This window comes from Lagopus muta, chromosome 14, assembly GCF_023343835.1.
Source record: "Lagopus muta isolate bLagMut1 chromosome 14, bLagMut1 primary, whole genome shotgun sequence".
In the NCBI taxonomy this organism is placed as follows: domain Eukaryota; kingdom Metazoa; phylum Chordata; class Aves; order Galliformes; family Phasianidae; genus Lagopus; species Lagopus muta.
This window is the reverse complement of record NC_064446.1, coordinates 14,235,988-14,262,044: the sequence shown is the minus strand read 5'-3', so window position 1 is coordinate 14,262,044 and position 26,057 is coordinate 14,235,988. Positions and strand designations below refer to the sequence as shown.

Sequence of the window (26,057 nt, the reverse complement as noted above, 5' to 3'; positions counted from 1 at the left end):
ATTGTTCTGTGTACTATGGGACTTGACAGACAATCTCTAACTAGAGAAAGGAAGGACCAGCTACAAATTCTTATAAATTAGCAATCAAACCCAAGAAAATTGCTGACTGTACAACATGGTGGCAGTATATACAATCACCAGCTATCTTACCTAGGCAGGCAGGATTTCCATAGCATTGCTTTGGTGTGCTTGAGTGAAGGCTGTAGGCCTTCCAAAGCTGCAGCTGTTGTAATTTCAGAAGAAAAAAGTGAGAGACCTAGAAAGTTTGGGATGCTCAGAACTGCATCATGGGTTTTAGGCTCAGTAGATGTATCTGCAAATTGTGGTTTATGCACTTAAATAAAATCAATTTACAGAATATTTCTAACCTAGCCTGGTCTACTTAATCGTAATGAGTTAAAAGCACTTGTAAGTAATTATTTTCTGGCCTGCATGCACACGAACCGAGTCAGTCTTAAAATCAGTTGAGAATCTGGGAGCAGAGTGATGCAGTTTCTCATGCAAGTAAATTTCTTAGAGTAAATTAATATATAAATTTAACTCAGTTCAGGAGGAAAAGTGAAATTTATAGATTGTTTAATGAACAACTGAGCCAATTAATTAAAAAAAGTAACACTGCAAATGCCAGTGGCTTGAATGACAAGGGTAGTGATGTACAAGGTGATGTGGTGACATGAGGAAATGACTGTTCCCACTTGCCTATTTCAGAAGAGGAGCAAGAAACCTCAGGGGATTTTGGCAGCGGTGGATCTGTTGTGTTGCTGGATGATTTGGAAGAGGAACCTGAAGCAACAAAAAAAGACAAAGAAGGGAAACTGAAGATTCACGTAAGAGCAGCTAATGAAGATGATGAAGATGAAGATGATGATAAGGATGATGAAATTGGTTATATATGGTAGTGCCCATTGTTCAGAGGACTCACGTTTTGCACAATATTGCAAGTCATATCGTATCTCTGCAATTGTATCTGAGAGTACCTGGCACAAATATTCCCTCTCTACTGAGTTTAATTTTGTATAGTCTATTTAATTTAGAAGACAGCTTTTTTTTTTCTTTTTTTTTCTTTTTTCTCCAGCAGCAACTGTTTGGAATCCAGCTTTCGTTCTGTTGGTTTGGGAGATTTTTGTTGTATCCACAGGGGCAATGAGTTTTGTTCCAAAAACATTTCATGTCTTAATCCTCAGTTGCACAGCTTATGACACGCATCTCGTGAAAGAAGAATCACAGAAGGGCTCAGCAAACTGGTACAAGGCTTAGAAACCCATCAGATGTTATCACAGACAGTTTGTATCATAAATTGCTATCTGGATCATATCAGAAACGATCTTTCCTTTCATGGGAAAGGAAGAGGAGGTGTCTCTTTCTCTACTCAGTATTTATTGCACTCCAGTTGATTAAATACCTTTGGTAGTGATTTCTGGCTCCCCAGAACCAGGGGTTTAATCCAGAAAGAAACCCATTGGTGGGATTTTATTTTCCTTACGTTCTTTGCGAAAGCATCTGAGAGGTTTAGTCCAACCTTACTGAAGAACAAAACTCCCACCAGAGCGCAGATCAACTCTCTGCCACTCTTACTGGGTTAAGTATCACAGCCCTGATCTTCAGAGCTGCTGAGAACCTGCAGCTATCACAAATCAAGCCCTAGAGGCAGGGAACAGCATCCATCTGCCTTCCCAAATAATGGAGGAGAGAGATCTTGATCAGTTTGCAGCATCACAACCACTTCCATAGCTATTCCATAGCAGCTGGCTGAACTCTTTTGCACTCAGTGTTGCACTAGCATCATGCAGGCTCACACATCACTAGGCTGCCTGGTAAGCAATCCCTCACTGCAAGGCTCTACAGCTTTCAAAGCCACTCACCATCAAAAGTAATAAGCTGCCATTTCTTTAATTTAAATAGTTAATATGTATTTGGCCTGTTCTAAAAAGCAACTTGATGTGGGAGCGCTTCAAAAGCATAACTCCTGCTCAGCATGACAGGCTGCACGCTCCTGACACGCACATACAAAAAGAATAATATTAAAATGCAATTTGTGCTCCCCTCAACATCAGCCATGTATTTATAGCTCTACAATTGTATCACAGCACACTGACATTAAATTATTTGCTGTGTCCTTTCCCGTGGTAGTTCTCTGATGCAGGAACATACAGCAGTGACCTTTCATTATTTTTGCTTTAAGTGGACTGAGCCAAGGAGAGCACTGTGCATCCACACACAAACTGGTGGTGGAGTTGGTGCTGTTTTTTGAAGAAAAACTCATAGGAACAAATTTACCTTCAGCTTACTCTCCCCTCTCCCCCATGGTCTCATGGGGGACCATGCTAACACATTTTTCTACATTCCTGTGCCCCTTTGCAATGGCTTTTCCAGCCACTTGCATCACTGCAGAGGGCACACAGTCCATCCCTTCTGTCCACACCTCACCAGGGCACAGCCTGTCCAACCGAACCCTCACAAGGAATGGCAGGATCAAGCTTGCAGCCCTCCTGGTTCTTGTACAAAATCTGCAACTGTTTAAATGAAAGCTATTAAATAAGGCTTTGTAAAAAAAATGTAGACATCCTTCAGTTCACATGAGCAGAGATGCCACTAGCATCCAATTCTCATCCTCACTAAGCCTGTCCTAGCTGTAATCGTGCACATGTGACCATTCCAAATCCCCATTGGAAAAATACACTTTTATTATGGACTATTTCAGAAGGCTGCAGCTATAACAGTTTAAAGAAAATAATATCAAATAATGGGGCAGGGCCTCACCAGGAAGGCACCAGGCAGATTTCTGTGCTTTGAATGGCAGTTCAGACTGCATTTTGCCTCAAATGGCATGAAGCTGTTTAACAAAACCCTGCTGAAATCCACCAGCGCTGTGCAGTGTTTGGGGGACCTGTAGTTTATATATACTTACACGTGTATATTGAAACAATAACTCTAAGAAGATGTTTTATTTCTTTAAAATAAAAACAGCCAAGAAATCTAAAAAGAACCAATCCTTTGTCAGACCAAGCCATTTTCTTCTTCATGCTTTGTGAAGGATTTAATTTGCTCGCAGCTTAATTTAATTCCTTTCTTTTTTTTCTTCTTCCCAAAGCAGAACTTCCCATCTGCATCAAGTCATTGACCTTTCAAACATTTTCTCATTGTGAAAAATGGAATCCAAGTTGCCCCATTCTTTTAGAGAGACAAACCAATTTTTAATCTCATTTTCTTTCATATTAGGGACTATGAAATACTGTTAGGCATTGCTTTATGGTTCAAGGTGTCCTTTTAACTACCGTGGTTAAATCAAAATCTCCTTGAGTTCAGATTTCAGCACAGTTGGGTTTTTGGGTCATTACTGGCCTTTGCTGTGAACACAAAGAATCCTTTTCTTTATCTTTTTTTTCCAAGCTATTCCATACTGTTACTTTAAACTGTTAGACTGTTTATTTAATATTTATTCTACAGTTTATATTGAAAATGTAAAGTTTATATTTAAAAATAACACTGTTTGTTAGTGAATGCTTCTCCTTGCCTCTCCAGCCTAGTCTGTTAGTCTCAGTGTACATTTCTGGCATGGGAATATTTTGATATTAGAAGTTTTGTAGCATTTTTCCCTTTGAGCAACAAATGACATAGATCTGAGGTCATCACTCGCTACAGACCACTGGCTCACCCAAGCTTAGCTTCCTCCATTTGTTGGCTTTTATTGCAGCCCCTTCTGTATGCCATTCAGGTTCCTTTAACACATAGACTGCTTTGTACAGTTACTATACATCAGAAAGCCCTTTCTACAGTAGGTGGTTTTTGGTCTTTTTATACTTTTCTCAATGCCGTTGATGTCTGTTACTGTTTAATGTGTAGATCTGTAAGAAGAGATCCAAATATTACGTGTTTCAGTTTGATGTCCCTACTGTAGATGGATGTAGGCTACCATAGTAAGTAGAACTGCATAGTAAATTCTGAATGCTTTTTCCATAAGGAGTTAAGTGGAATGTGAACATTTTGCTATCTTTCTTTGGTTAACTGTAAATGCTTAACTGTAGTCTGGAATAGTTGCATTTTTGTCTGTCTCAATAAATTTTAATTTGTCCGCGACTCATGATTGCCTGTCTTGAATTTTATTAAACTTTGGGGATCAAAAATACGGCAGCATTTTGAGTCAGCATTTAATCATGCATGGAAATGGATGGTCTTTTATATTTGGTTTATACCTCTTACCTCTGTTCAATGTCATCCACGATCTGTGAAGTTAATGTAAGGTCTCTAGGAAGCTGTATTTTAGAAGCAGAAATGAAACCAAATGAAAGCAATGATTGTACCAAAACTAGAACTTCTCAAATTAAATTCAAATAGATTTTTTAAGGAAATGAGCTGTAGGAAGGGGTGGGAGAAACTTTCAGTGTTATTTCCTGCCCGCTTTGCAGATTGTTATGTCTTTGTCTTTCTGTAGGAATCCAGGGCGGTTTTATAAACAGAGACAGTCACACCATTGCACACAGCATAAATGAAAACAAAAATCCATTGAATGTATCTGGGGTGTTATCTCTAAGTCATTTATAAATTACTTACCTACCTCATTTATAAACTACTATTAAATTTTACTTCCATTTTGTTAGCTACCTTTAAACAGCCAACATCATTACAGTGCTAATTACGGACCTACAATGTTCTTCCATCACCTTTCCTCTGCACATTCCAGTATTTTTGTCAATATTTGCCACATGAAAGTATGAAATACATTTTCAAAGATAAGTGCAATGATGATCTCATCTAACAGACTTAGAGCTCATCCTTACACCACTGGCTGAGCTGTCTCCTTTATGAGCAGAATTTGTCCAAAGCACACCTGAAACTTCTCTTAAATTCACGTTCATTGGTTTGTTTTTACTATTAATAACACACATTGCTGTTCAGCAAGCTGCTGTACCTGTCTGAGGAGATAAGAGCTTTCCATTTCCAAACCCTTTGGATGGAGACCCTTTGAAATGTTTGATCTTTGACATTTAAGTGATTGAGCCATGCTAGATGTCAGACACTGCGGCACTGAGGGCTGAAAGGCACACACACAAACTCCTGAGCTTAAGAACATGTGGGCTGCTAATGAGATTTTAATGGTGGGGAACAGTTAAGGAGTGAATGGTGCTGAACCTCTTTGAGGTTCCACAATGCAGGAACTGGAGCCTCCCCATGCTCAGCATCACCCTGCCCTCCCTGAGCAGAAACCCAGCAGTGATCCTGGACCACCTTCTGTGTCAGCCCCTGCTGTCCTTGCTCCCCTGCTTTGAAATACTTGCTTCTGGGAATGGTTTACCTGCCTCATATGAGGTTGAGCTGCTGTTTTACCCACCTATGTGGTGCTAATCTCTTCTGTAATAACCTGTACTGGGCTAAACACTGTTAATCTGTCCTTGGATATCAGACACTAAAATAGTCATAGCACACTACAGCATTATCACATCCCACCTGCTGTGCCCTGATAAGGTTTGTTGTTTTATCTCCAGCTATTCCATGATGCTGCCTTTTGGAGTACAATCCTGGACTAATTCTCATTACCTCCCTTCTAAGGGACACAGCCTTTTGCCAGCTGGTACTGCAGTGTGTCTATTGCTTCAGCAACAGTAAGATGTTGGTCTGAGTTTAAGGTGAAGCGATGAGCAGGGCTGACTCTTACCTAGAGAACAAGAGAGTCCATCCCCTTCCAAACATCACACTTCCCCTCCTCAGGGGAATCTGCCAGCCCAGGCACTAAAGGGTGTTGGTACCTCTGGGAAAAGGGACACAGGACAAATTACAAGATTGACTCTTCACAAGGAAATGCCCTTTTTCCTCCTGTTTCCCAACATACAAATAATATTAGTAACATGAGAATAGCATTTTGCTAATGGTCCTACACTTTTTTTTTCCCTCTGAAACCTCCCTTGTCTGTTCTATTCTTACACACACACAAGTCTTTTTTTTTGTCTCCTGCAAAGCTTTCTGATGAGAGCCACACCAGCTACGAAGCATTAGCATCAGCACCCTCACTGATGATTAGTTTCATTTTTCCTTAAATACTGACAGTCAAAGGGTGAGATATTAAAAAAGAAAAATTGTGTCAAAACAGTTTTGCACACAGCGCAGCTCTCCAATTAGATTAAAAGGAGGCAGAGAGCTATTAAGAAGCCTTTGCCTTTCTGAGCTCCCTCCCTTTCTGAAGGGCTGGGGGAGGCAGGGAGAAGAACAGGTGTTATCTTGCCATGGAAGAAGGAAAGATCAAGGGTAAAACAACCAGATTTAGGTAAGTGAGAAGAGGAGAAGCCCCACTGGATGTGGGTGAGCTCTCAGAAAAGTTCCTACTTTTCTTCAGGGCAATGCAAATTCCCACTGACTTAAGCAGCTCAGGATCAGCCCATCACAACCCACGAAGTGCAGAGGCGGCTTTCTGCCATGAGCCAGGTTGCTCCCATCCCCTGTGAGCAATACAGAATGCTTGAAATGAATCCCTGAAAGCTAGCATTAAAAAAAAAAAACACAACAACAAAGCCACACAGTAGCAGTCTGGGAGGAAGGAAAGAGCACAGCCAGTGAGCATGTACAGATACTTCCCAGCACTGTATCAGCCCAGTATCGAGGCAGAGGTACATAAAAAGCTCTAAAGCATGCATTAAGTGCCTACGGAAGCACCCTCCAAGCTGTACCACTACAAGAAGCCCCACTGCTGACACCAGTTTTAGAAAGAAATATGGTGTCTGGCACCAACAGGTCTCATGTATCCACTTCTTTCGGGGCTCACTATAAATTCCTGCAATTCTACAGTTAAAGAGTTGGGCAGAGAGAGAGAGAGTTCATAAAGAAAGCTTAACACGCAGGGTCCCTGCCAGGTACTAACTGTCATTCCTCATCTATAGTTACTCAGTAAAAATCATTGTTGGAGCATGACTCCACTTCCTTTCCCAGCCAATACATTTGCAATCTGGCCCTTGAACATGGGAAAATCTACTCCAGAGCATACTGTTAAAGGGAAGGATCAGAAACACACCGCCATACATTTTGAAAATGAATTACCTAACCTGATGTTATTTGCAATTTTTGAGAGACTTTGCAGGTTTTGATACTGGCTTTTCTATGCTAAATATCACAAATTCAATTAACACAAATACGGTCAATTAAAAGCACAAGTAGGAACATACTGACATAGATTTGCTCCATCACAGATGACATCAATTTATCACAAGTGGCAAGGAATCGACCTAAATAGCTACTAGCCTGAAGTAAAATTAAATAAAAGCAAGTCAGAAACAAGATGTAGGCTTTCACAGATTAACGTAGGCTACTGAAATACAGCAGGTTACAAAGGGCTGTTACAGAAGATCAATACTTCCACTGCTTTTGGCAGCTTTTTTTGGTGGCTGCCAATGCCACTCCTGTCACAGCAGGGTACAAATCTGCCCTAATCATCTTCCTTACCCCATGGCCAGCACTGAAGGATGGGGAGCACATCTGGTGACATCAAGGGGATCGCAATAGATTTCTTTTGGCAAGCAAGAGAGAACAGTTTGGCTAAGCTGGCTGCTGTGGTAGGACATCACACTGTTTGTTAAACCACCCAAAATTGCACTGATGGTCCTGTCTGCTCTCAAGCCCAATTTTTATCCTCATTTGAAATCATTCGTTTTGGTCTTCAGTAGGTGGCATTTCCTTTCCTTTGTTTTTCGTTTTTTTAAATTTTGTCCCCAGGCCTTTAAGTTAATTAAGTTTTAACTATAAGCTGCATCACTGTACAACAGGATATCTGATCACTCATCTGTTTTACATAATTGATTAATTAATAACCTCGCTAATTGAGTCTCATGAAATTCTCTGTTAATCTAGGCCAAGGCTTTGTCCCAAACCACCGCTTGCAGGGTTACATTAAGACCAGGACATTTTGGCTCTACGGGGCACGACACATTATCAGCATGCCAGGCCTTTGGGAGGCCTGTGGAGGCTCACAATTTGGCAGGTGAACCTCATTTTGAAATGCAGTGCAGATAATCCTGCTGCCTGCTCTCTGCTATGCCCCCAGCAACTTCAGTGCTGTTTTGGACCAGCTACCACCACTCAGCCTCACAGCCAACTGTGCTGGCAGCACATCCTACAGCTCCTGGCTGAGCACACTGCCAGCACGGCTGTACACCACCATAGCCAAACAGCTTCCCTCCACCTCTTATCTGCAGCTCTGCATGCAGAGCTCTTCCCAAAGGCACTGCCCCAGATGCGGTGTGACCTGCAGCTTTCCTCAGGAGCAATCACAGCTGAAATAAAGCATAATGTGATGGATTCTGTGCAGCTTAATAGAAGGGACTAGCCATAGAAATAACCACTGGCAGCAGTTCGCATTTTAACACCATCTCTTTTCTTGTTCTTGCCCCTCAGTGCAGATCATGATGCATCTCTACCACCAGATAACACCAGCAAGGCTCTGCCTTTGGCACTGCTCCTGAGGATGATTCCCAAACCATCTTCCATCACCAAAGCAGCAAATACTATCCCTTCAAATCTTCTCACCAGGAAAACATGTCCTCAAACCCACCTGCATTACATGGGCACAAACCCACAGCAATTTCACCCAATGCTCAGGGCTTTATTCCATTCAAGATTGCTATCTTTCTTCAAGCAAGACAACGGTTGGCCTCTTCCCCCACGTAACCTACAACAAGACAAGAAATAGTGACTTTAAGTTGCACCAGGAGAGGTTCAGGCTAGATATCAGGAGAAATTTCTTCTCTGAATGAGTGGTCAGGCACAGGCTGTCCAAGGGGGCTGGGAGGGTCACCATCCCTGAAAGCGTTCCAGAACCGTAGAGATGCGGCAGGTGGGGACACAGTCAGTAGGCATGGTGGGGGAGAGCTGACACTGGACTTAGGAATCTTACTGGTCGCTTCCAACTTCAAGAATTCCATTGTATTGTATGAATGAAGTGAAAGTGTCCTAAGAAAGTGATCATATTGTAAAACAGCAAAGAAAAGTCTAAGTGCTGTCCCTCACCACGGTTTTGAGGAGTCACCCATGAGTTCAGGCAGCAGAACTGTCAGCACTCACCCATCCCAAAGTTCTTCCCACACCTCAGCACTGATCTCAGGCTGCTTTCCAACCTCTGCACCACAGATGAGCCTCATCTGAATGTGCTCCTTAGCACCACAGCATAGGGAGGTCCTGATGAGAATTTAATCCTGAGGATCCAGAGAGGATTTTGGCCCTAGAAACAAAGCAATAGGTTAAAACGTTACACAGGTATCTCAATATGTGCATCTGCAGGAGAAGCTAAGGACAGCAGCTGTTTGTTTCTGAATATCCCATGGATTCCCAAGAGGTTGGGGAAGGAAGGAGACAGCAGTTAGCACCCCCTCTAAGCAGCTAAACAAGGGAAGGCAAACGCCATCCCTCTTCTCTTCACTGCTCTATAATGGGGTGAGAAGTGCTGGTGGCATCCCTCCTGCCACAGCATTTGTAGGGTGGGTGAAGGTATGAGTTGGGCTGACAGCATGCCCTATTTCCACAGAGCTACTGAATGGTCCAAGTAATGAATCCAGGGGATGACCCATCGCTCCTGCCATCTCCAAGAGCCCTGATAATCTCATTTCTTTTTGTTTTCCTCTCAGCCTTTTCCAGATCCACCAAAGCAAGTTTTCCCTGAAGAGAGATCACATTTCAGGCCTGAAATGCTTTGATTATTTACAGTTTGTCACGCCGTAATTTATATTTATTGTTTGTGGCTCTTATTTACACGTGTTCATTATTTTCCTATTTTAGTCATCTATCCTGCATTCCCCCCCCCCCCCCCACTTTTTCAATTATCTCCCACACGCGCAGTTTATCAATTATATTGCCAAGATGCTTTTAGAAAGCATAATTTGTTTCTAACGCATGATTTTTTTTTGACAGCATGATTTGTTTTCATGTTTGTTGAGAATTTTAAGAAGACAGTCACTTTATGGGCAGAGAACAAAGTGCTGTGAATCGTTCTCCTGCTCTCAGGTCTCCCACACAGCAGCGCACGTCAAATCCACACCTGTTCAGGTCTCAGTGCTGTTCCTCTCATCCCAGGAGAGTTTTAGAGTCCCTCAGAAACATTTGTGAGCTCTCTCCATGCAGTTTTCCTAATGGCCAGCACTGCTGGGTCCCCTTGGATATTGCTAAAGCATTGCTCTGGACTCCACAAGGTTTGGGAAGAAAACAAATGGGGCCCTTCCCAACAAGAGCCATCCTGCCAATATCTGCTCTCTTTAGTGTTCTCTATCCCGGTGCAGATCTGGGCCTTTTGGCCTGCTTCTGGCCCTTGGAAGCCAATTAAAACATCCATTGCTTTATACATCTCTGTGACGCAGTCGAAAACATCTCAGCTTTGTTCTTCGATTGCCCTGCCTCCCCTCCACATTCATTATCTGTGAGGGATGAGGCACTCTTTCCCTCCCACAGTTCCGGCAACCCCCAAGAAACACCCTGCAATTCTCAGCCTCTATTTACCATCTCCTTGCTGCAACAGAGGCTATCACTTTCCAGCGTTAGCCCTGACATGCCAGCAGAGATAGGGAAAAGAACAAGAAAGACAAGAAAGGATTTGTTCCCTAGAATGCTGTAGGTCAAAGGCTTCTTCACAGGAAGCGAGCAGCGTGCTGGGACACAGAAACAGCAGCTCAGCAGGGACTCTGGCCCAGAGCTGCTTTCCTGCATGGATTCTGCTTCTGATGCACAGCATCCTCACGGCATTTTGCTCCCATGATCTGATTTATTCCATCCAGCGAGGCTGCAAGTGGGGATTTATGTGAACAAGGTCCAGAGCAACTGTTTTGGGGAGCAAAAGCAAATCAGGCTGCATCGCACCAGGCACTGCCATAGCAGTAATGGGAAGATGTGGCACTTCTCTGCAGGCTGAGTTTAAAAAACAAAACAGAACAAAAAAAAAACTGGCTGAAGCAGCAGGAATACTGGGATGGGTGAGACAGTAGGTGCTCACTGAATTGACTTAAGTCTGGAACAGGTGAAGGCTGCCCTCAGAGAATTAACTTTGTTTTCTCCTCTTTTTCCCTTTCTACATATTTTTTGGAGCACTGCTGTGTAAAGCCAGAAGGTAATGTCTTTAAAAGGGCTCAGAGACCAAGCCTATCCCAAAGACCCACATGCAGTGACCCCACACATCCCTGATGTTCTCTTTGCTGCACTCCTGACAAACCCTTCCGCTGGCATCGAGGCTCAGCGCAAACAGCTCCCAGAACAGAGGACCATCAAATGATTAAGGTTGGAAATGACCACTAAGATCATCCACAGTCCAACCATCAGCCCACCACTGTGCCATCGATGGGCTCTGCTCAGAAACCCCATCTGGGAATGTTTTCCCAGACCACAACCCTAGAATGAATGGAACTTCCCATGGAGAGAAACCCTGCAGGACAGGCAACATTTTGAAAACAAAATGCTTGCCATTTTTTTTTTTACCTAAACTCCTCTTTCATGGTTTGTTGAAACCATTTCAGGCAGCAATCCATTTCCAAAGGTTAAAACTGCCTTTAGAAAAGTGCATTTAAGTAAATGGTTGGCAAAAGTAAGAGAGAGTAAGAGCACATTTCCTGAAGTGTTTGTATACAGAAATCAAAGCTTTTCACAGCAAATCCTATATGTTAGTTTTGTGGGGCTCTAAATTCTGGAGTTCAATGTACAAATGTGGGATTCAGGAGCAAATTTTTGGGGCTCTTCCATCTGCATATCAAGGAGGGTAACCACTTTTCAGAGAAAAAAGCAGAATGCATCTTAAAGAAGCAGCTTTGTGTAATAGAACATAACATATACATCATGCAAATAGGAGATCAAATGGAATGCTGAATTCCTAGATAGGGTTCCTTTAAATGGAGGTCATTTAGGTTAAAGAAAACATATTCTTGCCCCGGTCAGGGCTGTAAATCAGCACAGCTCCACTGAAAGCACATTACTTACAGAGATGCACATTGGGGAGGACTCGAGCTGTAATTTCCAGATCAGAAGGAATTACAGGAGATTCACCGTCATCCGGCAGGGCTTAAGGAAGGCTCCTGGAATCTTCCAGTCTTTTTATGCTTTGAGCCCAAGATCAGAATTTTATCAGCAAAGCAATCACGTAACAGAAAGCACCCAGCCATCACCAGCACAGCTCCGTGTTTGCTGTGCCTTTGGGGCACAGCAGTGATGAGCCCCAGGCTGCCTCCTGCTATGGCTGCTCCATAGGGCAGAGCTGAAGCTCCAGAGAATGATTAACACTGGAAAAAATCATTAAGATCACCAAGTCCAACCATCAGCCCACCCCCACTGACCACATCCTTCAGTGCCATGCGCCCTAACACCAAGCTGACATTCAGAGGAGCTGAGGGATGGCCACTACACAGAATTCCTGATCTTACAGCTATTTCAGAAGATCTTTGGGGCACATGCATTTCCCCCATTTTCACTCCTGCCATTACAAAAGAGCTCACTGAACATGGCATCGTCTGCAGCATAGCACAGTCTTTCTTCTACAACTCCACAAACAGTTTGTTCCTTCCAGCAGTGAATTTTTTGCAGCTATTTCCCTCTCAACTTCCTGCATGGCAAGACCCCAGTTGTCACCTTCATTCTGACTTTGTAATCCACGCTTGGTTTCAAACCAGGCATTCAGTGTGGTAATGAATGGATTAACTTTCTGCTTTCTGATGAATTGCAGGAAAAACGTTTCTGAATTATCAAAAAAATAATTGGAATTAAAATTGTAAATGGTTTCTACAAGGGATGCTTTTGTAATTAGTTGAATCCATGCAATGGAAGCAATTATGAATAACAAAAAAAATGTGTTTACCTAATCACTGGAAAGTACACATTAACTCTCCAATTAGAAGTCTCTCATGGCTCTACTACAAACTTCAGGCAGAAAATAATTTGTTTCATGCTTTCCTTAGCAGGCAGAGGAAATTCCATCAGTTCTATTTGGGCACGTCCACTGCTGCAAACTCAAATGCCAAATTGATGCTTGGTTATCTCAATGAGCCCCTGGCACCTGCCATGCACTTCAAATTGCACACAAGCTGCAGGCACTGAGAGCAGACCTGGGACACGATGTCACCTTGGTGCTACCCAAGGGGCAGCATCACTGTTGGCCAGGGTTAGCACACCTGAGTGCCAAGGGATGGGACGGAGCAAAGCTGTAGCTGTTCAGACACCACGCAGCAGGGCTCTGCTTGGGGAGAAATGCTAACATGGTGACACAAGCTCAGTTTGCTTTTGTTCTAAGCTTTCTTGCAAGCTGCACAGACACAAAGAAGCAAAATGGCCGTACTGCTCTGCCTTACACATGGAATGAAGCTTTCACAGATGGAAAGGGACTTCATGTTTGAGCCCCTCCCGTTCAGCAGGCCCCAACTCTCTCACCCCAGCCAGGCATCCCCCTGAATCCCCTTCCCACATCCGTGGTTGGAGAGCAGAGGCACACCACGCTCCCAGTGCCAGCTACCCAGTGCTGGTGGTAGCAGTGGGATGAGCAGATGAGAGCTGCTATTGGGGGGGAGGAGGTCACTGCAGCTGCGAGCTCAAGTTGTGACTGAAGCACTTTAATACTCGCAACACCAGAAAAAGAGACAAGCAGCTAACTTGTTCCAGTATTTCACTGGATTTCAGAAGGTCAAATAGATGCTCATAGTACCACTGCACTACAGCCAAAGCGAAACAATATCATACACATTCAAATGGAAGTGCTGCAGTAGGGCCAGTCCATCTGGCCATAATTTTCATGCCCCTCTGGAGCCAGGAGCAAGCTTCCTGTTTGAGCCAACACCACAATTTACTTTATAGCACAATGGAGAGTCAAGAATGTGATGTACTCTATTGCTCTATGCAGACTCAATGAGATGTTTCTTGCATTAAGCACCTGCAGAAGCACGCTGCTGGATGCAGCCAGGGGAAGGTGCCAGCATCAGTGACACCAGCAGCTTTTGGCTACATTGGAGCAATGGGGTGAGACATAAGATTTATTCACTAACCACAAGCAACACCACCTCTCCTTCTGCCCCCACGATCTAATTCCAGAAGATAACAGTGCTTCTGTATGTCTGAAAGGACAAAAAGGTAACACTAGCAGCAGCTGTATAAATCACACCAGCAGGCACAGCTCCAGGCCCTGGCAGCCGTGGATGTTTCTAATGCCCTGCACTCAGCAGATGAACCCACACCTCACTGCCCAGCACCCAGACAGACAGCAGCCAGCAGAACACCAGAGAGCAAATCGTTACAGCTCACATTGTTCCATCTTTTCTTCCTCCAGGTGACCCCTAAGACCCCATTGCCACAACCACGATATTGGATAATACAAATATCTTCAAAGTTGCTCTCCCAAAGTAGGCTGGATACTTAATACAGCAAATCCCACATTTGATGATTAGGTGACATTAGAGCATACTCTTAAATACATTTGACCTATTTTGTGAACAGCACGCACAGATTTATCCTCATTGTGCTAAATAGATGTTCAAGCCTGCTGTGTTGAACGACAGAAATAATGAAGACTGCATTTTGATTACAAAGACAAATTCATAATGTGAGGTGGTTTTAGGATTCAGTGTATGGTGTGAAAATCGTCCTAAGTGGAAGAAAACAGGAGGCACTGTTCAACAAATGAAAACACCCTCCACCATTTAAAAAACATACGACCTATTTTATCTGCTTAAGAAAGCCTATTCACCATATGCACTTGCCACAGCATCAAACTCTGCAAAGGAAATTATGGTATGGTGAAACAAGTGAGGATGACCCAGGGCTCCTGGTGCAAATTGTGAGTACACATGAAAGTAAATACCCACTCTGCCCTCTTTTAGTGGTGCTGCTGGATGTCATCAGTGCTGGTATTACTTCCCTGGTGTGTGCAGACAGCACTGCTGCTTTACAGCCTGGGGGAAGAAGTCAGTGCCCCAAACCACTGACAGCTAAAACAAGTTCCTCCAGCTGTTACCTCAGTGGAGGAGGCAAACACCTTGAAATCAATTTCTGTACCCTACTTACCCTCAGTGACATCCACTCAATGTTTTAGAGGATAATTTGTCATTTTGCTTCCAAACTCTTTTTGTGTTACTCCAGGTCACAGGATCATCCCATTAACACTTGCTTTTGACCCTCTCTGCTCCATAACCCAGAAATGGAAAGCCTGAACACCCTTTCCCACCCACAGCCCAGGAAAGAAGCACAAATTATAAATAACAGTCAATACCTTGAGCCATTCTCTGCTGCCTTCTGACACCTCAAGCCCACTCTATTTTAAGCATCTCCTTTATTATCCTTTAGTCCACAGTGGGAAAAGGTTATTTCATGTCCAGAGAATGCGTGGCTTCCCAAACAGCCCATGCCTGCACCAAAGCCCTGGGGTCATTTATCTGCCTGTTGTTTAGGTGGAAACACAGTTTGATGCAGCAGCAAATGGGAATGGTAAAGAGTGACAGGACAGTATTCAGTGATATACTGAGCAATTCAGGATGTAAGGGACATAAAAGAAAAGAATCAAGACTGTATGAAACACAGCCCTGAGAGACAAAATCATGGAGCTGAAATAGTAAAAACTATATATATATTTATCTATATATAGTCAATAAAGCCATGATGTAAGCAGAGTGAGACAAGCAAGGGAGAAGCAGCAGAGCTCTCTGCAATGGGACACATGGAGCAGAATAGCATGAGGGACACAGAAGCAGCAGCAGGTGGTGAGCAGTGCAGGGCTGAGGCAAGGGGTGGGTGCTGAATGAGGGAGCTCCCCATGGATGCCTGTGCTCACATCTGTCACAGGTTGTGGGGGTGACAGTGTTCTTGGAGCTCCCAGCCCATCCCAAAAGGTCCCTGTGACCTTTACAGAGAACCACCATGGGCACAGTAGCCAGGGACTGATGCCAGGACAGCTGGGATGCTGGGCACAACCCCAGGGGGCACAGGTGTAGCTAGAAGCAAGGTTATGCTCCAGGGAGAGCTCTTAGAACAGGTTTTAGTGCTTGCGAGCCCCATTTTACACATTAACAAAGTTATGTATATTTATATTCAAAAGCTTTTACTCATCAGTCAAGTCCCTTAATAATCAATTGCTAATTAAGTACCACTACCCTTATGGATCTAAAGTGAACCCTCTGCTGAACTACCAGCAGTGCAGCCAATAGCATTTATTGATTATGCACTGTAGGGGAAAGGCACCTTTCCCTTCCCCTTAGAGAAGCTGGGTGCCAGCAGTGCCTGGAAAACAAATTGGAATTGCCAGAATCATTTGCTCTCACCTTCATTTCTAACCCACAGCCAAGGCTGGGCACAGCTCCCTCTGTGACCTGCTCTGCTTTGGTGGGCTGCTACTCACCACTGCTGTATGGAAAAAAAACCACAAAAAAATCCATAACATTCCTTCACCAACAAGAAACAACATCCCTTACCTTTTTTTTTTTTTAAATATATAAATCCCACACTTAGAGCAATTTAAAAAGGGCTTTCTGTTGCTTTCCTGCTGCTGTCAATCAGAGATGCATTTCAGTTGCACAGTGCTCTGGGGACCCAGTAGGTTACAGAAGGCAAATAGAAAACTAGAATGAATATTTCATTTTTGTTATTCGTTGTAATAGCCAAGAAGCACTCCCTGAAATCATCTGAAAGTAATGGGAACTGGCGGCCCTGCTAATACGTCCCCTTCATAAGTGCCTATTAAGAGCCCGGAACAGAGCTCAATAATTGTTACAATAGCACAACTCAAGACTTCACTGTGGTCCCAAATCCTTCCGCAGCAGAGCTGATGCCCCTTGCTGTTGGAATTGCTCTGTGACTCCCATCTCACAGCCACATGGGCATGCACGTACAGCAAGCCTATCTTTGCTTTATTCCTATACTAAGGGGTGCTTTCAGGTGGGAGTTTGCTGATTCTTCCTGAAGAATTGCAGTGTCTCTGGGCATGGCTGGCCCTCTCTGGGAGCCCTCATCGACAAGGGCAGAAGGAAGGATAGGGCATTTAAAATAGGGGAAGGAGGAAGACCTTAGCTGCTGTTAAATCCTGCCCTACAAAGACGACAATAGAGCAGTGGTTCATGGATGATGCAAAGTCCAGTGAAAACTCCCCCGTTTTCACAAGTGAAAAAAATTCTCTCCACACATCAGAAGGTTTCCAACAGGTCCTCATATCAAGTTATTATTGTAATCAGATCAGAGAACAAGATGCCTCATCTGCACCAGCAGGAGACATCTCCTCATTACACAGTGATTACATGCAGATCCCTCAACCAATAACAGGGAGACACGCAGAATCTACAGGAGCTGTGACAGAACAAGGCTTTTTTTAAGCCTCAAAGAGACAACAGACTGAGAAGATGAGCCTTTAGCAATGAGAACACACAGCCCCAGCGTTGCAGAGGGCAGATGTGCATTACCAGCTGTTACACTCCACACCTAGGCAGAAACCAGGACCAAGGAAGCTGAGTTACAGAAGAAAAACCCAAAGGGGTCCAAGGATGGGACACTGATGGTGCTCAGAAGAGACGGATCAGGAATGTCCCCAATGGGCTTTCTTTATCCCAGAGGAGAGCTACAGATGACCCCAGCCACAGCCACGCTGGGGAATGGGCACACAAGAGGGACCTGCAGCTCCTCCTGTTCACAACGACAGCTCCAATCTCCCTCACTCTGTCTATCTCAAGTAATCCAGATAACTAAAAACTAAAGCCAGCATGCCTCATTTTTCCTGATGCCAGAAAAAGAGCAAATTAGCCGACTTTGAGCAACGATTAGGAAGAAGAACGTTTCCCTGGGCATTGCTACAGAAGTAGGATCATCCCTCAGAGCAGAAGCTGTAATGGCTTTTGAATCATTATGAGCAGCACACATTCAAGGAACAGTGATTTGCACTGAAAATAATCTAGAGCAGATAGTGAAAGCAACATTTTTATCATTAAACTGGCCTCAGCATTTTGATGCATTTATAATCGTACTTTTCTATTTGTTTTTCTACACTGAAGAAACCTCATAGAAAGAAAATCAGAACAAAAAGGATTAGAGGGCTCCGAGAATTTAAATACTTTCCTTTCTTAGGTGGGTAATTATTCCCTGCTATCTGATACCAGAAGCAAACAGTCACAGCCAAATTCAATCCTGTGTTTACCATTGCCATTTCAGGTTGATATCAAATCATCAGATTTACTCAAATCCCATGGAAATTGCACATCAATCACAGCATCTGCATCTGAACAAGAACAGAGAATACCTCAGAAGCTCGGAGCAATTGCTGCTCAGAAGCAGGCAGTACGGAAGAAGGCAGCAGACTCCTGCAGAACCCCTCCCTGCTCCTCTGCAGCTGTTTATAAAAGCATTTTGTGGTGAGAAAGAACACACAAAAAAAAGAAACCACCACCAAAAAGAAAAAAACCTCTCTTTATCTGCCCTTCTGCATGGTAACACACCAACAGAGCACACGCTCACAAGATATAATTTAACTATTTCCTAGTTAAATTAATGCACCTTGCTTTCCAAGGAGAGGTAACATCTTTTGGCCAATTTAATCAGGGGAATTGATTTCAGTTAAGCTGCTATTCCCTACGGGATTTTTCTCTAATTTCATTTGTTTTTTTACACCCCTTTTAGTTAAACTATTTCAATATTGCCTACAGGAAGAGTTCTTGACTTGAAAGACACAGTTGCAGGAACAAACACCTATGAAGAAAATTTTTTTTTTTTTTAATTAACCACCCCACTGAGCCAATTTTTCCAACAAGGTTCCAACCATGGAATCTTATTTCTCTTGATGATAGAGAACCCAGCTAACAACAAGTGGATGTGTAAGTCAAGGTGCAAACCAGGTGCTGTTGGGGAACAGCTCAGCTCCCCATCTAGCCAAGGAGGATTTGCTAGGAGCACACATTGCACACATCTCACAGAATCATAGAATCACAATGTTGGGGAGAACCTATGAGGTTATCCAGTAACCTCAACTAATTCCCTCCCAGCTCCAGCAGTGTTGACCTCTGAAAGCTTCGACACAAATTAAGGCATCCAGACAAGTTTTTGAACAATTTGTTTCATGGCATCAAGGGTCCTCGATCAAGGGGTTGGACCTGGGTATCTTAGGGGGTCTTTTCCACCCATAATGATTTTGTGATTCTATGAAAAGAGGCAGCCTCATCTCTGGAAAATGCATCATCTCAGGCACCTGTAGCAGCTGAGGTGCTGGAAAACCAGACTCACACCATGCAGGTCACAAAATCTTCACTGCAGAGTGAGACACTGCTCAGCTCACATCAACAGGAACAGGCTCAAAACACAACAGCAGTTGGGTCATGGGGCTCCTGTGTGCCAGTCTGTGATTTTCCTGTGAGTAATTTGGGGTTGGATGGGGTTTGTGAATCTGAGGAAACTGTATTTTATAAAATAAATGGAGCTCTCACTCCTATCTGCATAATAAATATTAAAACATCATCATTGCAATTGTAGGCAGGGAATGTTTATGTAAGAACATCGTGCAGATGTGGTGAGCAGCTAATAAAGCACTGCTAATTATCTAATCAATCTTTCTTAACCTTTGTCTTAGACACTACATAATGCTTATGCTAAGCCTAGATCCATTTTTCAGGGTCTAAATAATGTTGTAATCATAGCTGTAACGTGTGGGTTCATTGGAAACTTCTCTTTAAAGGCAACATTGTCAGTTTACACCGAAATCTGTCTATAAGCCATCTGTTGCAGAAACCGGTCATTATCAATTTCATCAATCTGTTTGAAAATTTTGCAGATGCCAGCCACTAGGAACCATCTGTTAGTGTCAAAAAAAAAAGTAACAATTCAATAAGCAGACTATTTGGGGAGGAGGTGGGAAAATACGCTGCCACATTTGGCGCAAAAGGCAAACTTGCTAATTGTTGCAGTTTTACCGCTGACCTACGACTCTGCGGGGCGACGCCAAGCTCATTGATTAGCCACCAGTGGGAGGGAGATTTTCAAGAGACAGTAATAGCCATCAGCAGTAATAAAGCTGGAGAGCTGACACCTACTCATGCTGTAACATATTGTAAGGCAGCAGCCAGGCTGGTGCTGACCGTGACTTTCCCAAAGTCACCAACGCAATCTGAGCAGCTTTGAGTGATCACCTTCCACAGCAGTTTAAGGGAAGACAGCATTTAGAAACGGGCCAAGATTTTACATTTTCAACAATTGGTTTGGTCTTGTTCATCTAGAACAGGTTTCACAGCTGTTTCTGAAATGACAGTCCCTCACCGCAGTGCTCACACTTGGTGGGACCAACTGGACAGCCCCCAATGGAAGCATGCTGAGCCCTCCACAACAACATGCAAGTTCACACACTAATGGTCAGACTCAGAAAACAGCCATCTGACTGCAAGCAAGTGGGTTATGGCTATATACCCTAATGCTCATCTGCCAATCCACTGCTGCTGTCCATTTGCCACACTGCATACAGAGCACATACTCCCAGAATTAAGCACTTTTGTCTAAAGAACAAACATACCAAAAAGTAAGAAAATCAAAGATGCAGACATAGAGATCCTTAACCACTGTCAGAGCTCATGGTCTATGTTAAGAAATACACCTTTCCTTTGCTTTCCTCACAACCACAGAGAGGCATCTCACAAACATATCACAGATAAACACAACGCTGGTAAAACAGTGCAGAATCTCAGTGTTAATGAGCCACCCCTGCAGCAAGAGCAAGAAAGCATTTGTTTTCAGACAGCATCCTCAAGGTAAAAGAAATTCCAATTCGGGTTCAGTTTTAGGAAACGCATTCAGAAAGTTTTCCATTTGCACCTTCTAACTGAGGCCCTTTTATTTGGGTCAGCTGTATAATTGTATAAGCAGTGGTTTCTCTGGGAAAGCTGCTCTGTCTGTGGAGTCGGCCCTGGGACTCTTCCACCTCAGCAATTTGGGTTAAATCTGTGTCTGTCTCAACCTCATTTAAAAATGCAATAAAAAAGACCAAGCCATTTTCTTCCGCCAAAATAGAAGGATGCTATCAGCAAAACTGCCATCTAATCACCATCTTCAGCCCCTGCAATTCCTTCAACCTGTTCTGGTGAAGAAATCCTATCACAAGAACACACATAGCTCTCCTCCCGGCAGCTCCAGCACAGGAAAGCACACATGTAGGTTGTGCAGCATCAGTGCTTGCTCCCACACCTCCACCCTTAGTTACAAGCATACATGAGTGTGGATACATGCATACAAAAAATTCAGAATGCTTGAATTGAGGCATTAACCACTGCTAATCCTGACAAACTACAAAAGATCTCCTCCCCACCCGACCTTCAGATATGTTTTCTTTGGATACACATTCCCAGTAAATCACAGCAGAAGGAGCCAAGCCAGAGCTGATAAATGTTTGGGACATGAGTGAGTTTGCCCAGGGCAAACCAGGAGATAGATTCACACATTAGGGTTGGTAGAAGAAATGGAAAAGAAGAATCAAAACCTCAACATCCATATGCTATGCAGTGAAAGCCATACCTGCACAGGATTATCACAAACACACTCGGCTATGCTTAGGGCTTGCAGCTCCGTGTTCGTTATAAAGGGCAGTTAAACTCCCATGCTGATAGCTGAGCATCAGCATGCAGACCTGCAAGGAAAACTGACCTTTTTGAATGTTAATTATCTTTCCAAAGGCCTGTTTGCCCAGAATTGTCTGAACCAGCTGTAACCAGTCATCAGCATCAAGGAGGAGAAACGATGGACATCATGAGGAGTCATTTGATATCCATTAAAGGGGAGGAATGTCATTAAAATATATTGGACCTAGGGACCTTACAAAACAAAGACGAGGTAATTACTTTAGCCTCAGATTTGCCTGCCTGGGCTAATCAATAGAAAGGCATCCTGAAAAGGAGAAAGGAGTAGGAAGAACGTGTTCTGAGACCTCAGTGAGGCTCATCCTGCAGCAGGGCTGGACAGCAGGTCAACCCACCAGCTGCCTCTGCAGGGATCAATGAGGGCTCTTGCCTCGGCAAACAGCAGCCAAAATACAGCAGGTTAGAAGAGTCACGGCTCAGGGAGATACAGCACCAAATGCTCTTCCTTAAGTAAGCTCTGGCTAGCTGCAGAACCTTGGGAACATCACCCAGGATGCAGTCAGGCTGGGTTAAGGAAGCAGGTAATTAATGAAGTGCCTTTGTCCTGCTATTGCTGCACATGGACAGTAGCTATCCTCACAGGAGCCAAAATGGGGGGTAGATGAGAGGTTCTGAAGCTTAGAGCACTTCTGCAGTGCCTCTGCATCTACGTGGAAGCAGTTAAGCCACCGCTGCAGCATGGCAATAGGGCAAACTTAGTCTGCATTACTCTCTCTTCAGAGCCCTTCACAGCCAGGGGCTCAGCAGCAGCAAGATTCAAACTCTGGCTGCAGCTTGCTGACATTTTACTCCCTGGTAAAAAAATAAATAAATAAAAAGCTCTTTGAAAAACCTGATCCCACCTAAGCTCTTTTAAGACATAATGCCAATGTACTTCTTCACCAGGATATGCACAAATTTACTCAGCTATGTAAGACCAGAAAGGAGGGCTTAGGAACAGAGCTGTCATGGGCACCTCATGCTGGAGAAGCAAAGCTGTTCTACTTCCACTGAAATCAATGGGTATTAAGGCACATTTCTCCCCCCTCTCCCTAAAAAAAAAGCAGAGGCTTTACTACTATTACACACCATGAAAATCATTTGGGTTTTCTTTTGCAAAATAAAGTATCTTCTGAGCCAATTAACAGAACTTCATGAGTATTCCATAATTAGGCACACAAAAATAAATAAAATATCAGTTAGTTTCATATCATTATTCATCCTAATTAAAATCTTTGTCATGGGACTCTGCCTTTTGTCTATTTTCTGCTCAGATGTTGCAGTCCCTGACGTTACACTGCGCTCTATGAAGACACAAACACAATATTAATGTCTCCCTTCCTAGAAAAATATATTAAGCCTGCACCACTATTTTGGCCTTTTCAGTACTTTGTATTTTGATTAACAGGCCACCATGCCTGTGCCCCCCAGGTCTGCAAGGCTACGGGCAGACAGGTGGGAAATCTCCCGAATCTCTCATCCCTGGGAAGGTGAAAGGAGCACGATGAAATGTGATGTCTGGATGGGGCACTCGGCATGCAGCTCAGCCATACCCGGAGATGGGATGGTTAGAAACCAGATCCAAAAAGCATCTTGGAGGCCTTTCCACTTTGCTATTCCATATTCCTTTCTCACCGCTGCCACTGCAAGTCCTGTCTTTCCCGTGTGCCTATTAATTCAAGTCACAAACATCGGCCCTGAATTCTTGCAGGCAATTAGCACCGCAGGTTATCAACAGGAAGCTGGTACCCACAGGCACTTCAGATAATTGTGTTCCAATATTGGCACATTTCTGCTTACCACAAAAGGTCATTTCAGTTTCTCGCCTTCGTTTTCTTCCTCTCTTTTACTAAATGAATGAAAAATCGTTATAATTACTCCAAATGCTCCAAACAGTTGGCAAAGGCTTTGTACATTATGGGAGAGATATGAGTGATGTGGGCACTTCAGGAGGTCGCAGTGCTATTATTTTGTAATCCTTGTCTTCGGATAGAACCCTTCTCAGCATGCGAGTTAATGAAAAAAGCCCAAAGTCTAGCTAAATACTCATGCATCTAAATTAATTTCAAAGAAAAGCAACAGCAAGAATACATAATTATTACACAGCAGAAGTGACTGTTGGTCACTTTAACCAGCATCCACTCTTTGGGTAAAGTTGTATTTAGTAGCACACATGTTTAGAGCACTCTTTAAGAAGTTGTAAAGGGTAACCATTCATCTAATTACATAATGAATAGTTTCCATAGGCAGACTAAACACTATATATGAAGGACCACGTAATTACTTTGTAAATATAGGATTATATCTGTCCTTGAAACAAGAAAACAAGTTAAATCAGCCTTGCAAAATTGTACTCCCCACTCACAGAAAGCAAGTAATTCTCTTGCAAAAATTACCCATCATCATCTTTAGAAGATGAATCACAGTAAGGGGACAGCAGGGATGGCTTTGCAATAGGGTTGACAATTTCAGGGCAAGGCTGCATGAAGGGTTAAACCTGAGTAATGACAAAACTTTAATCACAAGGGTTATTCGAGAGCATGAAATAACTGTACAGTTGCCTTGGATGTTTGAATAAACCAAGTGCTGTAAAAGAAAGAGCACTCATGCCCCACTAAGGGGAAATTATGAGCCAGGAGCACTGCTACCTGTTACACGTTGGAGCAACAGGAGACCACAGCTTTACAGCTCCCACCTTACACCATTCTGTACACTTCTCCTACTTCATCTGCTTTTGAGGCACACAGGCAGTTATTTACCCCAAGCTTTGGGTGCAAGTGCCCAGTCACAGCTATTCCATCTCCACTGCTTGTTGATGCACCTTTCTGTTACATCTACTTATGCAAGTGTAGCACATGAACACAAAAACGATCCACATTCAGAGGTCTGCATCCACAGCCCTACAACTCTGCTCTTCCACACGCCAAAATGAATCCAACTTCCTATCTTGCAATTTGGCTTTCTGGATTAAAGACATGATCTCACACGGAGCACATTAACAACAGGAGTGCTCCGCATTGCTTCCAGCTCCTCCCCTTCCATCATCACTGCATTATTACACTTAGTGTGTTTTATTGTATCATTAAAGTTAATGAAATTTTATAGATGGAGAACTGGTGGGTGGTGCAATGGGGAGTGTTAAAATAATATTCTCTTTTCAATCTCCCACAAAAGCAGAAAGCTTACTGCTTGACCACCAAAGTGAGCTGGCTTAAAGAAACATCACAGCCCTTTGAAACAAAACTGGAGAGGTGACACTACCCCAGGAACAGAAAGCATAACCAGAGTGCAATTCCCAGTTGCCTTTGGGAAATCGATACGACTCCACATGGTACAGAACTTCTGCATTAACCTTTAGCCAGGTGCAGCCCCCAACCTTCACACACAGCTGTCAGTGGGTTCAGTACATCCAGCAGGGTGACCAGGTCAGCTCACAGAGCCCTCACTCACACCATAGATTTCTTTTTTCCTTCCCTCCCTCCACATTCCCAGACATGCTGTTCTTCTCTTGGGAAGTTCTATGACTGATCACCTCCCGCTGTAAAACCTGCTGAGTGCTTTCCTCCAAAAGGAGTGACACATGTGGGTATGAGGATGGAAGGTCACCTCAGCTCCACTATTTTGAGCAGATTGTTTCATTAGACCAAATTCCTTCCACTTTCATGTGTAAATACAAGTATATGACACCTATAGCGATCTGTCTGGATGTCCATATGAACTGATCTACATATTTAGAGGCTATTCCAATGATTACTTGTATTTTAATTATCAGCACAGCTCTCTTAATTTCAAGCTCAGCTAGAAATGCACAGAAATCAATGTTTGATAAATGGAAAAAGGCCTCCGTGGGTCGAGAAGGAGGAGACTTGTGCACATTTACAAGGAGCACAAACAAGAGAGGTAAACAGAGAAGTCAAAAGCTATCTCAAGAAAAACATTTGACAATCTGCCTTTAAACAGGTTTGAAATTTACGTCAGGACTTCTCCGAGATTTGAAGTTATATTCAAAAAGGGAAAGGGAGGGAAGAAGGGCTGAGAAAACATACAAATATTCAAATATTTGAAAACCAAGTTTTGAATCTGAAACCTTTTCAACCACAGTCTGAAGCTGTGCAGGCTGTGCAATCTCCTCCTTCGGTCCCAGCTTTGTCAGTTCGGTGCAGTATTCAAAATCCATTTAAAGCCATGAAAAGCAGGAGCATTTCCCATGAATTCTGATTTATTTAATATTAAATCTGATTTGAACACGGTACCAAAGCAGCAAAAACTGCGCTCGAAGCAACAACCAAACTTACTTTCTGCTTTGACAGGGGAGCAAGCAATTATTCCCTTTCTGCAGCACCTCCCAAACTCCACGCTGCAGTTTTCTTATTAAGAAACACAATTTCACTGGGGTGCTGCAACAGCAAAACGCGGTACTCTGGGTCGTGGCTAACAAGGGAGATGAGAATGTGAGCACAAATAGAACTAATTTCATTATTATTTTTTTTAAGCAGAGCAGCA

General features: G+C 43.4%; 1 protein-coding gene and 1 long non-coding RNA gene across 2 annotated transcripts in view; one reads left to right on the top strand and one right to left on the bottom strand.

Annotated features, from left to right (window-relative positions):
- SPOCK1 (SPARC (osteonectin), cwcv and kazal like domains proteoglycan 1) overlaps positions 1 to 4,077 on the top strand; it is a 257,730-nt gene extending 253,653 nt beyond the window's left edge. Inside the window, exon 11 of the mRNA XM_048961050.1 lies at positions 709 to 4,077. Coding sequence (XP_048817007.1) covers positions 709 to 899 — 191 coding nt within the window. The 3' untranslated portion in view covers positions 900 to 4,077. The remainder of the gene's footprint in view (positions 1 to 708) is intronic.
- Positions 4,078 to 8,411: 4,334 nt separating this feature from the next.
- The window catches only part of LOC125700456 (uncharacterized), a 45,396-nt gene continuing 27,750 nt past the window's right edge, over positions 8,412 to 26,057 (bottom strand). The window contains exons 2-3 of the long non-coding RNA XR_007379934.1: positions 9,043 to 9,199; positions 8,412 to 8,650 (exon numbers count right to left, since the gene is read on the bottom strand). This is a non-coding gene — a long non-coding RNA (uncharacterized LOC125700456). The remainder of the gene's footprint in view (positions 8,651 to 9,042; positions 9,200 to 26,057) is intronic.